A 15,623-nucleotide genomic window follows, 5' to 3' on the forward strand; every position below is an offset into this window, starting at 1 on the left:
AAAAAAAAAAACAACAAAATGAAATCAAAGCAGAAAATCCCTTGTAATATAAATGTCCACCATAGTATTCACAATAGGCCAAACTCTACGCAGCTTGGCTGTCCATCAGCTTGATGGTGGGTAAGCTCAATGAGCATATTCATACTGTGGTATTCAGAAGTCAGAAGCATTGATAAATGCCACAACTAGTCTTGAAAGCTTTATGTAAAGAGAAAGATGCCAGACGCTTAGCTTAGTTCTGTGTGTATGAAATGTCCAAAATCAGAGAGCTGGAAGGTGTGTTAGTGGGTCCAAGGGTCAGGAGAGGGGAGTAGTAAGGATTAATATTACTGTTTCACAGTTTGTGACTATGCTATGAACTTCAGAATTGGTTAATTCTACGCTATGTAAATTACATCTCCACTTGAAAAGGAGGAGGGAGTTGTAAAACTTAACACATGAAATCTGTGATACATGGCTAGACAAATGGCTCAGTGGTTAAGAGCACTGGTCCTCTTCCAGAGGATCTGGGTTCAATTTCCAATATCCACATGGTAGCTCACAACTGCTTGTCACTCAAGCCCCAAGGTATCTAATGCCCTCTTCTGGCTTTCACGGACACCAGGCATGTAAGGGATGCCGACAAAACACCCATCCACCTAAAATACATTATTTGTGGTATAAGTGTCTTACAGACAAGAACGAGCCAGTCAGTGTTAGCTATTGTTTGTTACTATTCTGTTTCAGTGTGGCCAAACACGAGCAATTCTGACTAAAGTTTATAGAAGGAATCTTGTATAAAATCCTCAATTTTGAGTGCATGAAACTCAAGGTATGCCTCCTTCTCCATTCTTAATTTATAAATGAAGTAGGAATAAACTATGTTAATTTGAGGTATTTGAATAAAAATTCAACTTACGAATACTAATCTAACCACCTGTAAGTTTCACTTTAAATTTATACTTAGTGAAGTGGGCCTTAGTAGCTAATGTAGATAATGGCTTTCTGCACTAAATAAGTCTCACAGTATGATTTAATTGTATTGTAAGAAAATATAGTTAAAAGTCAGCTCTGTAATGACTAGAGTATCTATAATTTGTTACTAAACTCTGCTGCCAGTTTTATTGATTGCTGTATTGCCTGATCAATGCATGTTTTTAATTGATACAGATTCAGCGCTTATTAGAAGCACAATCCCTGGATCCTGGCTCCCATAAGACAGTAGCCACTGTGGAAGACACTGTGGAAGCAGCAAGACAAATGGAGCTGGTTTCCATGGAAGCACAGTCTTCACCTGGCTTGCACATGAGAAAAAGTGTAAGCATTGCTGTGAGCACAGGTAACTTATTTTTTTATTTGTAAGAAATTAGTTTTTAGTGCTTCTCACGTTTGCCTTTTGAAAGAAAGGAAAGGAGAGAGATAAGGAGAGGGCTTAGTGTGGTGCCTGCCACGTAAGCATAGGATCTGAATTCAGGTACGTAGTACTCAGGTAAAAAGCCAGGGGCAGGAGTTAATGTGCATCTATAATGCTAACACTGGGAAGGCTCTCTGCCCAGCCTGTGAGCTGTAGTTTCAGTTCTTAAGAAATAGTGGTGGAAAGACTCCCAACATTGAGCTCTGGTATCCATATCCTTTTGCTTGAATGGTCACACTTATACACATCATACAAAACACACACCAAAGAAATGGGCGGGGGGGGGGGATGCAGTGTTTTTCTGTCTTATAAAACTCTGCATTTACTGTACTCTAGTTTCTCATTTGTTTGGGTTTGTTTGTTTTGAGAGGAGAATTTCAAGACTGGGTTTCTCTGTGTAGCCTTGCTGTCCTGGAACTCACTCTAGACCCGGCTGACCTCAAATTTAGACTCACCTGCCTCTACTTCCCAAGTGCTGCAATTAAAGATGTGTGCCACCACCGCCCTGCTATTGTAGTTTATCATCTGTGTCTATCACTAGACCACTTCTTAGGACTTAGAAATGGCTTACCCACTTTTGTATCTTATACAGTTTAAAGTGACAAATGAAATCATTCACATGTTTTGAGGTTTGTCTTGTTTTGTTTTGTTTTCATTTGTTTGGGTTTTTGAGACGGGGTCTCTCTGTGTAGTCCTGTCTGTCCTGGAACTTGCTCTATAAACCCGGCTGTCATGGAGCTCACAGAGACCCTCTTACCTCTGCTTCCCAAGTACTGGAATTAAAGACCTATGATACCATGGCCCATTCCAAAATGAATTATTAACAGTCATTTTAACTAAGAGACTTTTAGGAGCATATTTATTTTACATGTACTTAACTTTCCCTAAAGGTCTAAAGTAGGACCTATTGCAACTTTTCAATTTTTTTTCTAAAAAATCTGAATGCAAATTTAAACCTTGATGTTATTGTGATTTATTTTCATAAAGGCACTCAAAGTAAAAGTTTTCATGGTGCTTCATGCCTATAGTTCAAGTGCTCTGGAGGGTCTTGAGATTGCGGCCAGATTGAGTTCTAGTTCTTGACTCAAAAACAAAATTATAGGAAAAAAGAAACCATTTTTACTTTTTTTTTTTTTTTTTTTGCTTCTTCAGACCACTTGCCTTTGCAGTGTTTCCCAGGTTGGAAAATGGACATAGGCCATGGTGCAAGACATTGTCTGAGATAGAGTACAGATGACTGTCTTACTTTTTGTAAATCTGTTTTTCATTTTAGATTGATTTTATGTGTATGAGTATAAATATGTATGTTCACCAGCTATATGTCTGATGCTAGCAGAAGTTAGATGAGGTTGTTTGATCATCCTGTAGAAGGTTGGTTGTGAATCATCATATGGTTATTGAAAACCAAACTCAGGTCTTCTGTAAGGACAAGTGCTCTTAACCAGTGAGCCTTCTGTCCAGCCCCAGATATTTATTCTTATGTGTAATGGAAAAGGTATGACTAGCATATCAAACTTGAGACTTCACAGAAGTGGTGAAGCTAGGTAAAAATGAAGTAAGTTTATGTAACAGAAAGTAGAAACATGGTATGTAGATAGGCTCTAAAAGCAAGAGAAGCACTGGGTTGTTTTTTTTTAAGTGTGTGTTATATATGTGTGTACACATATGTGTGCAGGCATGCTCAGCCTTGTAGGTATGAATAGATGCCAGAACTTGATATTACTCTGTCTTCTCATTTGCTGCTCTGCTCTGTCTATCTGTTTTGATTTTTCATGACAGGATTTCTCTGTGTAGTCTTGCCTGTCCTGGAAACTCCCTTCATTGACCAGGTTGGCCTTGGACTCAGAGATCTCAGCCTCAGCCTCCTGAGTGCTGGGGTTAAAGGCATACACTACCACCACCACCACCTGGTTGCCTTCTTTCATTAAGCCTGGAACTTGCTTTTTCAGCTAGGCTGCTGGTCAGCTGGTGGCTTTTACTTGGGTGCTTAGGGTCCTCATGCAAGCAGATCATATGCTAAGATGTCTCCTTATCCCCAAAGCACTTGATTTTTAAACACCTGCCTCATAGTATGTGTGCCTTGTGCACCTCTAACACGGTTATTTAGAACAAAACCAGAGAACCTATGAATTTACAGGTTTTTTTTTCTCATGTATTTTTTTTCCTGAGGTATTTTCATTTTGAAACAGTCTTATTAATGTAGCATGGCTTGGCCTTAAACTTGCTACATATCCCAGACTACCCTCCCATTCAAGATCCTCCTACCTCAGCTTGTTGAGTGCTGGAATTCCAGGCATGCCACTGTACCTTCATTTGAGAAGCAGAGCCTCCTTTTGAGCAGGCAGGACACAGATGTCCCCTTTTCCTTTGCCACTGGTTTCTTGTCTTCCTGCATTTCACTTCTCTTTGTGACCTTTTAGAGGTAATTTGAAACAGTGTAATTTTGTTGAGATAATATAGATGTTCTTTACAAGCATCTACATTCATTCTTTCTCTAGTTGAATATTTGTTCTAGTAGCTGAACTAATTTAGCTATTAACTATTTAGGTGCTAGCTTGTTTTGGAATGCAGCAGGTGATGATCAAGAGCCTGACTCACAGCCGAAGCAAGATGATACCAAGATTTCCAGTGAAGACATGAATTTTTCTGTAGATATTAATAATGAAGTGACAAGCCTTCCTGGTAGTGCATCTTCCTTAAAAGCAGTTGACATTCCTAGTTTTGAAGAAAGCAACCTTGCTGTGGAAGAATTTAATCAGCCACTTCCTGAATCCAAGTAAGAACCTTCCATTCACTGTCACATGCTATTTGTTTGTTTTAAATTTTATTTTATTTTTAATTTTATTTTATTTATTTTTTTTTTTTGAGACAGGGTTTCTCTGTGTAGCCCTGGCTGTCCTGGAACTCACTTTGCAGACCAGGCTGGCCTTGAACTCAGAAATCCGCCTGCCTCTGCCTCCCGAGTGCTGGGATTAAAGGTGTGCGCCACCTCGCCCGGCTTTTTTTTTTTGGTTTTTCGAGACAGGGTTTCTCTGTATAGCCCTGGCTGTCCTGGAACTCACTTTGCAGACCAGGCTGGCCTCGAACTCAGAAATCCGCCTGCCTCTGCCTCCTGAGTGCTGGGAGTAAAGGCGTGCGCCACCACGCCCGGCAATTCATTTATTTTTACACTCAGTATTTCATTCCTCGCCCCCCCCATCCGCCCTCTAACTGCCCTACATTCCACACCTCCTCCCTACCCCACCCCATCTCCACGTGGATGTCCCCAACCCCCACCTCACCTGACTTCTAAACTCCCTGGGGCCTCCAGTCTCTTGAAGGTTAGGCGCATCATCTCTGAATGAACACAAACCAGGCAGTCCTCTACTGTATGTGTATTGGGGGCCTCATATCAGCTGGTGTATGCTGTCTGTTTGGTGGTCCAGTGTTTGAAAGATCTCGGGGGATACAGATTAATTAAAACTGCTGGTCCTCCTACCAGGTCGCCCTTTTCCTCAGCTTCTTTCAGCCTTCCCTAATTCAACAACAGGTCAGCTGCTTCTGCCCATTGGTTGGGTGCAAATAACTGCATCTGACTCTTTCAGCTGCTTGTTGGGTCTTTTGGAGGGCAGTCATTTTCTGTTTTTGCAGTGCTATGGATTGAATATATTTTATATTCAGGAATTGGTTTTGTTTGGGGGTGGGTGGTGTTTGTTTATTTGAGACCAGGTCTTTCTATGTATCCCTAGCTACCTGGCTGTCCTAGAACTCACTGTGTATTGAGTGGCCCTGAACTCACAAGAGATTTGCCTTCCTCTACCTCCTAAGTGCTAGCATTAAAGGCATGTGCCCCTTTGCTCTGCTTAGAATGTAATTTTTAAATTTATATACATAGTAGAGAATAATTAAATCTGGCAGTCAAAATTATGACCTCATATACTTTTTGTGGTAAAAACAATTCAAATCTGCTCTGCAATTCTGAACTATACCATGGGCTATTATTTCTTACTATCACAAATATGTTCATTTTCTTCCTCTTTGAGACATTGATAAGCTTAGTGCATTTTCATTGATGCCTTTACATCGTGTCAGCATAACAGAAAATCTCAAAGAAAACTTTCTTCAGTTAGGCTTATATGTCAGTTATTGGGTTTGCTAATCTGAATGAGTCACAACATCTTAAAAAAGCTTCAGCATTCTGTGTACTCAGACCTCACCTTAGAGATTCTAATAATACAGGCTTCCAAATGACAGTACAATTATATTTGAAAAAGACAACAACATATAAAATATCATTTTATATGTTTGTTTCAAAACAGTAGATGAACTGACAAAACATAGAAACAAAGCCAGGCACTGGTGGCTCACGCCTTTAATCCCAGCACTCGGGAGGCAGGGGCAGGTGGATCTCTAAGTTCAAGGCTAGCGTGGTCTACAGAGTGAGTTCCAGGACAGCCAGGGAGGGCTACACAGAGAAACCTTATTGTAAAAAACAGGCTGTGTGGGGTCAGGCAAAACAAAATTGGCAAAATGGTAATTTCTGAAACAGATTGTATATGGTATTGTTAAACAGTCTTTAGTTGAGTTTGAAGTTTTTGCATTATGAAATTTTCTATTTAAGTAGTGATTCCCAAGTAATTTATTTAGCTCCTTGGTAAATCTGGCAAGAGCTCTCTGAATTTAGCATGCTCTGCACCACACCCGGCACAGAGTGATAGAGCAGTGAGTAAAACAGAGCTCCGGATTGTGTGTGTAACCACATAAGCAGTAAAAGGAGATGGTCTCATGTAGTGACCACTGCTTCCAAGAAAAAGGAACCAGAGCGGTCAGGTGATGTAAACGGGGTGATGCTGGGGCGTGACATGGGGTGTATTTCAGCAGAGTAGTGAGCAAGGCTCTGGGCCCTAACGTTTGAACAGTGGTCTGAATGATAAAGAGCCAGTCTTGGCATTATCGCTGAGAAGAATGCTCTGGTTGATGGAAATGGTGAGTATATAAAGACCCTCGCTAGGGTATATGATCTTGAGATGTCTAGAAGCAAGCAGATATTCCAGCAGAGCTGGACATAGTGACTAACCCAGGTCTTCCAGGTCCTCTTGGAGATCAATCGCTTAACCACTGAGCCATATTTTCAGCCCCTTCCTTGACTCAATTCTGTAAACTACAGAATACTTTCTAAAATGTTAAGATTTTCAAATCTTTGAAAATCTCCAGTCCTTTGGTAGTTAAAAACTTCAGAAAAGGACCTAATTTAGCTAATAGAATGAAAAGCTGATTGCTTTTTCAAGACATTTATAATCAGCTTTATTGATTGTAACATAAACAAGATGTAGATCTAATCCCCTTTTTTCAACATATAATATATTGATTTAGGATCAATACTACCTCTAGGCCAGATGTGGTGGCACTTAGAATATGGAGGCAGGACAATCATGAATATGAGACCAGTGAAAACTGTATAGAATGACCCTGTCCTAAAAAAGAAACAAACCACTCATTTCCAGAGCTGTCCATGGTGGCTTTGGTGCTGTTGCACAAGTGTCTGGTCTGACTCATGCTGTGGCTATCATTGCTCAGTATTCATGGTGTCATTAGCTCCCTGGGCTCCCAGATCAGCCAGTCCTTGGGCTGCTGGAACAGTCTCTAAAGATGAGTTTATTGGCTGTACAGCTTATTGGCTATCGATTGCTTTTTCCCAATGGAAAGTGATGGTATAAGGAAGGCATCTATAGAGACATTGTTTAAAACAATTGTTTAAGAAGCCATGCCAAATTTGGAGGTACTGGCACATTGAAGTCATTGTTTAAATGTTTTGAGGTTAAAATCTTTCATATCTTTTCCAGCTTTTTTTTTTTTAACTTACTACTTTAGACACCTAGATAAACTTTTGAGCACAGTGTTGGAGCTCAGAGGTTATGAGCACAGTCATTGGCTCAAGCTTCTGATTTGAGTCATGGCTATGAACTTTTCTCTGATCTCTGGTTGACTGTTTTTTCACCTATCAGGTAGAAATAATAAAGGCACCTATTTTTGAGGTCGTTGTGAGAAGTAAATGTTCATATGTAATCAGTCAGAACCGTGTCTGCCACTGTGTAGCCAGCGTTTGTTTGGTGGTAAATACTCCTATGTGGCTTTTGGTTTCAGTTCTAGCAGCTGTGGGCTGTTGGTGATTCTGTCCCATATGGCAGGACCCAGAACCTGAGCTCGGGAGTGGACTTTCTTCACCCTCTCCCCCGGCTGATTAGACAGTGCTGTCCACATTCTGGGCTGCTCTTCTCTCAGTTGCTGTTCCTCTGTAAAATGCCCTCACAGACACACCTGCAGTGTGCTTTAGGAATCTCCCAGGAGTCCTGATATCAGGCCAGGTGGCAGGCAAGACTAGTCACCATCACAGTGTTTAATCATGATGGTCATTTAGTTAAAAATGGAATAAGCCACATTTGGTAACTGGCATGGACTCTCGGAATAAAAACAGTGTGTGGCCCAGAATGCTAGACAAAATACAGTATAGGCCAGGCCATGCTTGAACTTGTGGTAGGTGTGAACTACCCTGCCGGGCTTTTGAATGACAAGGGTTTTGGGGTTTTTTTTTTTTTGTTGTTCTTGTTTTTGGAACTATGTAGCCCTGGCTGTCCTAGAGCTGGCTGTATAGGCTGGCCTTGAACTCACAGGCAACCACTTACCTCTACCTCCCAAGTGCTGGGATTAAAGGCGTGTGCCACCACTATCTGGCTGAATGACACTATTTTTTGGAGAAGCAAACAAACCTTAAAGGCAGCATTAGAGAGTTTCTGCAGTAAGGTGAAGACGCTCCTTAGTGTGACTGAAGATGAGGAGCAACCTGTTGTTTTTGGAGCACAGAGGAGGAGCAGGGGTAGAAGAAAATTCAGTTACAGACTTGCCACTGTGGACATCTGATGCTGTGTTATCAAGGCCTTCTTAAACTTTCTGCAAGTGACTCCTTTAACCTGAGAGATTTTAACATGGCCCTGTAAATATGAATATAAAGAAGGTATGCAAAACATTTAGTGATACAGAGATAAAAGATACTTACAGTAATGGGATGGGTCTGATTGTTGAGTTTTACATAAAGAATTAAATCTTGGCTAAATAGTTGAAACTATAAGAGATGGCACTTTCAACTTTTTTTTTTCTTTTGAGATAGGGTTTCTTTGTGTAGCCCTGGCTATCCTACAACTCAGTTTGTAGACTAGACTGGCCTTGAACTCAGAGATCCACTGGGATTAAAGGCATGCATCCATTATGTTTCTATAAGAATAGAAAGTGTTATCTATACATATACATATATTTTACATACATACATACACTGTAGTTCGTAACATGCAGTAGTCTTTAATCTGAGCCACAGTGTTTGAAAAGCTTTCATTGAAATATCAAGGTGTTGATGAGCGTGTGCAATGCAAAGTATGCGTGCTATATGTTCAGAACAAAGGTTGCAGTGAAGTCATGTGTTGCAGTATGAATAAACACTGCCAGAGACAACTCTTGACTTCATCTTGGGAAGGTTGTTAGCAGCCTGGAATTCTTGATTCTCCAGCTTCTTCCTCCCAAGTGACAAGACGACACTCATTGGAGCTGGAGATACGGTTGAGCAGTTAAGAATGTTTTCTAGAGGATCTGTCTGAGTTTGGTTCCCAGCACCGGTGTCAGGCAGCTCACAACTGCCTGTAAGTCAAGGCCCAGGAAGACTTAATGCCTCTGGCCTCCACAGGTACCCCCCCACACATGCACCTAATGTAAAAATAGAGTAAATCTTTGGAGGTTGGAGAGATGGCTGAGGGGTTAAGAGCACTAACTATTCTGATAGAGAACCCTGGTTCTTTTCCTGGCTCAGACATGTAACAAACACCTACAACTTCAATTCTGGGAGCCTGACTTTCTCTGGCCTCTCTGGGCCTTTGCAGGCATGTGGTACATATAAACTTACACAGGCACACAAACACATAATAACTCCAGTCATGTGCCACTGTACCTGGCCACTTTTCTCTATTTTCTCTGAGAGCCACAGGTTAGTGCTTTAACAAGAAATGCGCTTAAAGCCGGGCATGGTGGCGCATGCCTTTAATCCCAGCACTTGGAAGGCAGAGGCAGGCGGATTTCTGAGTTCGAGGCCAGCCTGCTCTACAGAGTGGGTTCCAGGACAGCCAGGGCTACACAGAGAAACCCTGTCTCAAAGAACCAAAAAAAAAAGAAAAGAGAAGAAATGTGCTTATTGTGCTGCTTCTCCCAGTCATTCTATCTTTTCTAATTTTGAAAGTAATAAAAACTCTAAATAAAGTTGAAAAAGAAACCAAAAACATAAAGAAATACCACCAACTAAATAATATGATAATTGTGGCTTATGAACCTTGAATTGACAAGGATCTTTTCTATTTTAAAACTTCAAATGAGCAAATTATATATTTAAAATGTTTAGATATCCTAAAAGGTTTTTCTGCGTCAGATGTAGACATCAGTAGTTTGTTTCTAGCCTTCAATGAAAGATAAGTTAAAATAAAACAGTACGGTGATCTGGAAGAGCTGACACGCAAAGCGCTGCTTGGGATTTACTACTTTCTTCCCAGATATCTGCACTTCAGATCTATGTTAAAAGTGTTGTGATGTCTGTTGACCCTGCGTGTTCTTTGCAGCAACTCTTCAGAGCAGAGCAAAGAGCCTGGTGTTCCTGTGTTCTTCCCAAATGCATTGCTGGCTGAAAGTGTGAGCATGTGCTTACAGACTGCGCCAACAGAGGGAGCCAGTAACAGCACTGAATTACCACAGGGAACAAAAGATGAGCCTTACCGGCCATCAGATAACCAGAAAATTTACCAGGACTTGTTGGTAAGTAGACCATTTTATTTTTGTGAAGTGCTTATTTAATATAAAAAATACTAGTTAAGCTTTCCATAGATTTAAACTGAATGAGATCTTGAAATAGAGTCATCTTTGACCACTAGCAATAATTACAATATGTAATTGTTTAGATTTTCGTAAATCTTGATAACATAAATGGTAAGCTTTCTAAGTCATCAGATATTTAGCAAGAGCAAACATTTGTTTGTTCTTGAAATTTTGGCTCTAAAAAAGGAGAAAAAACTGTGTAATTACAAGTATGCTAGATAATTTATGGAATTTGACAAGATAATATTTAGCCTTCCTTGTGACATTTTCCTAAAATCTTAAAGTTGTGTGCTTGAGAGGGGGCAGTTCACAGAGCTTGCTCTCTATTAGAAGACTCCCAGATCAGGTGGCTCACAACCACTTACATTCCACCTACGAAAGCACACACGGGCACATAAATAAATAATAAACAAATCTTTTTTTTTTAAATCTTCAAAGGGTTAGTGATTTTTAGATGCATTCTTTTTCTTTCCATAGGGTCAGGTGAACCACCTACTAAGTAACGCCTCCCAAGAAACCGAAGAACCACTTACCAAAGCAGTAGTTACCAACCATGAATGCGCCAAGACCCAAAATACTCACCATGCAAGGAAAAAAAGACACAATTCAGGACTGGTAGACAAAGATTGTGTACTCAGTGCAACTATTAAACAGCTAAGGAGCCTAGGAGTGAAAATCGACTCTCCCACTAAAGTGAAGAAAAATGAACAGAAAGTGGATCATGCCAGGTAACTAGGTTTTGTTTTGAAGATGAATAAATGTTAGGTATGTTGCAGCACTCCTGGAAAGTGTGTGCTTGCATCCCAGGCCTGCTCATTCACCGTTTATTGAAAGCCTGCTGTATGTAGAATGCAAATATAAGATAAAATACAAAAGTTCCCCTTCCCTCAAATTCTTCAGTGTGTCGTAGTCATGGTTACTGTGTGTGTTTCTTTCACATTCTCCTAGAAATGTGATTTGGGTGGATGCTGGGAACTAAACTGACTCTCTAGAAGAGCGGCAAATGCTCTTGGCACTGACGCATCTTCACAGGCCCTTTCCTGTGCCTTATAGCATTATATTCTGTTGTACCCATGCACTATATAGTATGTTGAGCCCCCATGCTCTCTGAACTTTTATGTACTGTTTAAGTGCTAAGTATATGTCATTCTGCAAGGACTTGTTTAAATTAGTTATAGTAGGTGCTTTATCACTGCTTGCCAAAATATTTATATTCATTTTAATCTTTACCAATAGTACAGGAAAATGAGGCTAACACTTTCGAATATTTTCTCTTTTAAAAAAATACACTTGTTTGCTCCTCCCTCTCTCCTCTCTCTTCTCTCCTCTCTCTTCTCTCCTCTCTCTCCTCTCTCTCTAATATCGGGAACAATTTAGAGTCAGTTTTTTTTTCCACCATGTGGTCATTGAGCTCAACAGCAAATGCCTTTACCAACTAAGCCATCCCAGAAGCCCTGACATTTTTTTTATTTCTATACTGAGAGACAGACTCAGACGTCTGTGACCACACAGTGATTTCTTCAATCCCAAGGGATCTCCTAGCCTCCGGGTAACAGGCATGTATAGGATGCACATATGTACACACAGGCAAGACATTTATATACATAAAATTAAGGTAATGCTTAAGGACAAAAAGCATGAGAACTATATATACCTGCTTGGGTTCATAATTTCCCATGCTTCCCATGCAGAATCGTGTTTGTTTGAGCAACTCATTGTATAGACCAGGTTCATAATTCTCTTGCCTCAGCTTCTTCTTACAGGCATGATTAAGACTCCCATTAGAGAGTGAATATTGGATAATGTAATATATTCCTTTTCTTTCTGTTTTTGCTTTCTGTTCTGTTGTACTTTGTATTTGGGAGAGGGTTGGGGTTTTTTTTGTTTGTTTCGGTTTGGTTTTTTTAGGTTTCTTTGTTGGTTTTTTTTTGGGGGGGGGGGCGGGTGTTGGTTTGGCTTTGTTGTGCTTTTTAACAGGTTTTGTGTAGCCTAGGTTGGCCTTAACTGATTATCCTTCCTCGGGGCTGGGATAGCAGGCCTGCAGCACCACACCTAGCTTGGCAATGGTGCTTCTTCACAATAGCCATCCTATGGCCATGCTGTCTGTAAAACATTGAAACTGGCAAGTCAGTCAGTAATCTGCATTCAGACCGTGAAGATGGGCTACCCCCTGGTTATAATGTATGCTCTGAATCTGTATCTGCACCATCTTAAGTCTGGGTAGTCAGTTTAAAAGCCTTCGTAAGATTAAAGTGGAAACTTTTATTAGTTTTGCAGAATGAAACTCTTTGCTATTTTGAATAAGGTAAAAAAGCTGCCTTACTTTGCCATGTCTTTCAGTGTTTTGGCCTGCATCAGCCCGGAAGCAATGATCTCTGGATTAAACTACATGTCATTTGGTAATGTTGGCATGAGCAGCCTAAGTCCCACTGGTGTGGATCTGAGCATGGAGGCCAATGCCATTGCTCTGAAGTACTTAAGTGAAAACCAGCTGTCACAACTGTCTCTTGCTCGGTCAAACCAGAATAACGGTGACTCCTCTGTCGGCCTTCTACATATTAATTCAGACAGAAGCACAGTGGGGCTTAGCTTAGTTTCACCAAGCAACATGTCATTTGCAACCAAAAAATACATGAAGAGGTACGGACTCTTACAAAGCAGTGACAATAGTGAGGATGAAGAGGAGCCTCCCAGCCATGCAGATAGTGAGAGCGACCATGTGTTGAACAGAAACCTAGCACGCAGACCTACGCAATGTGGTCATGAGAAAGAGCCTTCTCGGAATGCCTGTGAAATAGCTCAGTGCTCTGACTGTGGCTCTGGGGACACACGCACAGATGTGCCAGTACTGAGAAATATCACAAATCAAGCTGTGCAGCCTAGAGCAGCAGAGCACTTGAATGAAGACTCTGCTATTTCATTAAGGAATCTTAAGCCAAACCCGGCAGTGAACCTCCGAACTGGAAAGGCAGAGTTTACTCATCATCCCGAGAAGGAAAATGAAAGAGACATTGCAGTTTTTCCCGGAACCTTGCCGTCTCCTGAGACTTTAAAACAAATGAATAGCATGGATTCTGTGGGCACCTTCTTAGACGTAAAGCGTCTCAGACAGTTACCTAAGTTATTTTAACTCTTCATTTCTCTTTTGTGGTGTGAGGACTAGGTGTGTATTGACGGCACTTAAGAAATCCAGACCTTTGGGATTAAGACAGGGTTTCTCTGTGTAGCCCTGGCTGTCCGGGAACTCAATCCATAGACCAGGGTAGCCTCGAACTCACAGAGATCCACCTACCTCTGCCTTCCAGGTGCTAAGTAGGACTAAAGGCTTGCACCATTGCCTGGCGGCCATGACCTTTGGAATTTCTAATACCTTTTAGAGTCTTTTTCCCTGTTAGTAGCTAATTAACATTGGCTGGAGGTTGGGGGTGGTTGACCCAGTTGTAAGATGGCTTGTTAGTGGGAAGGCTGGGTTCATTCTGCATCACTGAACCTAAAACAGAAGCAAAACTCTAAGCTCAGGTACCGCAGCAAATCAAGTTCAATGTGTTCCCCTGTACCCCAGGGCCTTGCATTTGCTAATGGGCTCCATTACTGAGCCTGACCACTGAGCTATATCCTCAACTGTAGATTTTTTAAAAGAAGGTCTCAGGTCAATCTGTAGCCTAGGCTGGCTTCAGACTTAGAATTCTGCCTTCCTCGTCTGGCTCAGGTATGCACTTTACCCTTGTGTCTCCCCAAAATAGTTTTTTTTTTTACATAATCATAGTTTGTTTCCAAACTAAGAAATTACATAGACACAATACTGCATAAACAGCAGAACTTTTCATTGCCTTGGGTTCTTATTGGTGGGATGAGGCAGTGCCGGGGTGGAACCCAGGTACCTCACACAGTCTGTGAGGTGTTCTGTGTACTCATTGATTCACATTTTTGTGTATAGATACATGAAATTACACCACATAGCTTCCACTAACCTAAGACCTGTCCTCCCTCCATCCCTATCCTGATAGCCCTACCATCACCAGAATGTTTTTATCATTTTAAGAACATTTCATAAACAGAATTGTACTTTTAAAAACAATTTTTTATTTATCTCCCTTTTGAAATGTACTGTCTTACTCCAAATAATAGCCTGAGATCTATCCAAGTGTTGAGTGTGTTGGTAATTAATTCTTTTCTTATTCTTTACTTCCACTCCCCCGCCCCAAGTTGTTTCAAATTGTTGTTTCTAAAGAAAAAAGAAAAAAAAAACCTCATTGACTTGAAAGATTTAGGTTTCTGCTGAAGTTAAAATGTGGTTGCCCTGTATTAAAGCTTGTCTCCTAACTGAAAAAAACTTAATTCTTTTCGCTGAATGTTTTCCTTGTTTATTTTGTTGAGGTAGGGTTTCTTTGTGTAGTCCTAGCTGTCCTGGACTTAGCTCTGTAGACTAGGCCGACCTCAAACTCACAAAGATCGCCCTGCCTCAGCTCTCTGAATGTTTTTTGTTGTTGTTGTTGTTGTTTTTGGTTTTTGGAGACAGGGTTTCTCTGTGTAGCCCTGGCTGTTATGGAACTCACTCTGTAGACCAGGCTGGCCACGAACTCAGAAATCCACCTGTCTCTGCCTCCCGAGTGCTGGGATTAAAGGCATGCGCCACCACTGCCTGGCTCTGAATGTTTTTTTTAACTTCGCTGTGGCTTCCAGAGACAATTTCTAATAGAGAACTATTGTTGGTTATCAAAGCCACGGAGCTAGGGACCCGAGAACACGACTTTCCCACATTGCTTCGGTTTCAAGTCAAACAGGTGATAGTGGTGTTTCCTTCTGTTTCTACTTGAGATCTACAGAAAGTAGACATCTCAGTGCCACTTAGACATATATGCTTTTTAAATTGAGCCCTCCCACTTTCACAAAAAAAAAAAAAAAAACCTGAATGTGGGTGCCATTTTTATTGTACTATCAAAAACAATATTAAGCCAGGTATGTGGCACATGCCTTTAATCCCAGCAGGCAAAGACAAACAGATGTCTAGGTTTTTAAGCCAGCCTGATCTATATAGCAAGTCCCAGGACAGTGAGAGCTACAAAGAGAGACTTTGTCTTAGAAAGGAAGAAGGAAGGAAGAATGAATGAATGAATTGATTAATTAATTAATGGTTTAACCAAGACAGCTTCAGCAACTATCTTACTCTTGCAATGACTCCTAATTTTTAAGCTAAACAAGAAGCTGTTTGTGGGCTGGTGAGATGGCTCAGTGGGTAAGAGCACCCGACTGCTCTTCTGAAGGTCCTGAGTTCAAATCCCAGCAACCACATGGTGGCTCACAACCATCCGTAAGGAGATCTGACTCCCTCTTCTGGAGTGTCTGA

The 15,623-nt window shown here is 41.0% G+C and overlaps 1 protein-coding gene across 1 annotated transcript in view; it reads left to right on the forward strand.

Moving 5' to 3' along the window:
* Stil (STIL centriolar assembly protein) overlaps window positions 1-14,463 on the forward strand; it is a 43,007-nt gene extending 28,544 nt beyond the window's left edge. Inside the window, exons 13-17 of the mRNA XM_021159808.2 lie at window positions 1,150-1,318; window positions 3,941-4,169; window positions 10,024-10,216; window positions 10,754-11,004; window positions 12,617-14,463. Coding sequence (XP_021015467.1) covers window positions 1,150-1,318; window positions 3,941-4,169; window positions 10,024-10,216; window positions 10,754-11,004; window positions 12,617-13,406 — 1,632 coding nt within the window. The 3' untranslated portion in view covers window positions 13,407-14,463. The remainder of the gene's footprint in view (window positions 1-1,149; window positions 1,319-3,940; window positions 4,170-10,023; window positions 10,217-10,753; window positions 11,005-12,616) is intronic.
* Window positions 14,464-15,623: the final 1,160 nt, after the last annotated feature.

The sequence above is a fragment of the Mus caroli genome, chromosome 4 (assembly GCF_900094665.2).
Source record: "Mus caroli chromosome 4, CAROLI_EIJ_v1.1, whole genome shotgun sequence".
Classification (NCBI taxonomy): Eukaryota; Metazoa; Chordata; class Mammalia; order Rodentia; family Muridae; genus Mus; species Mus caroli.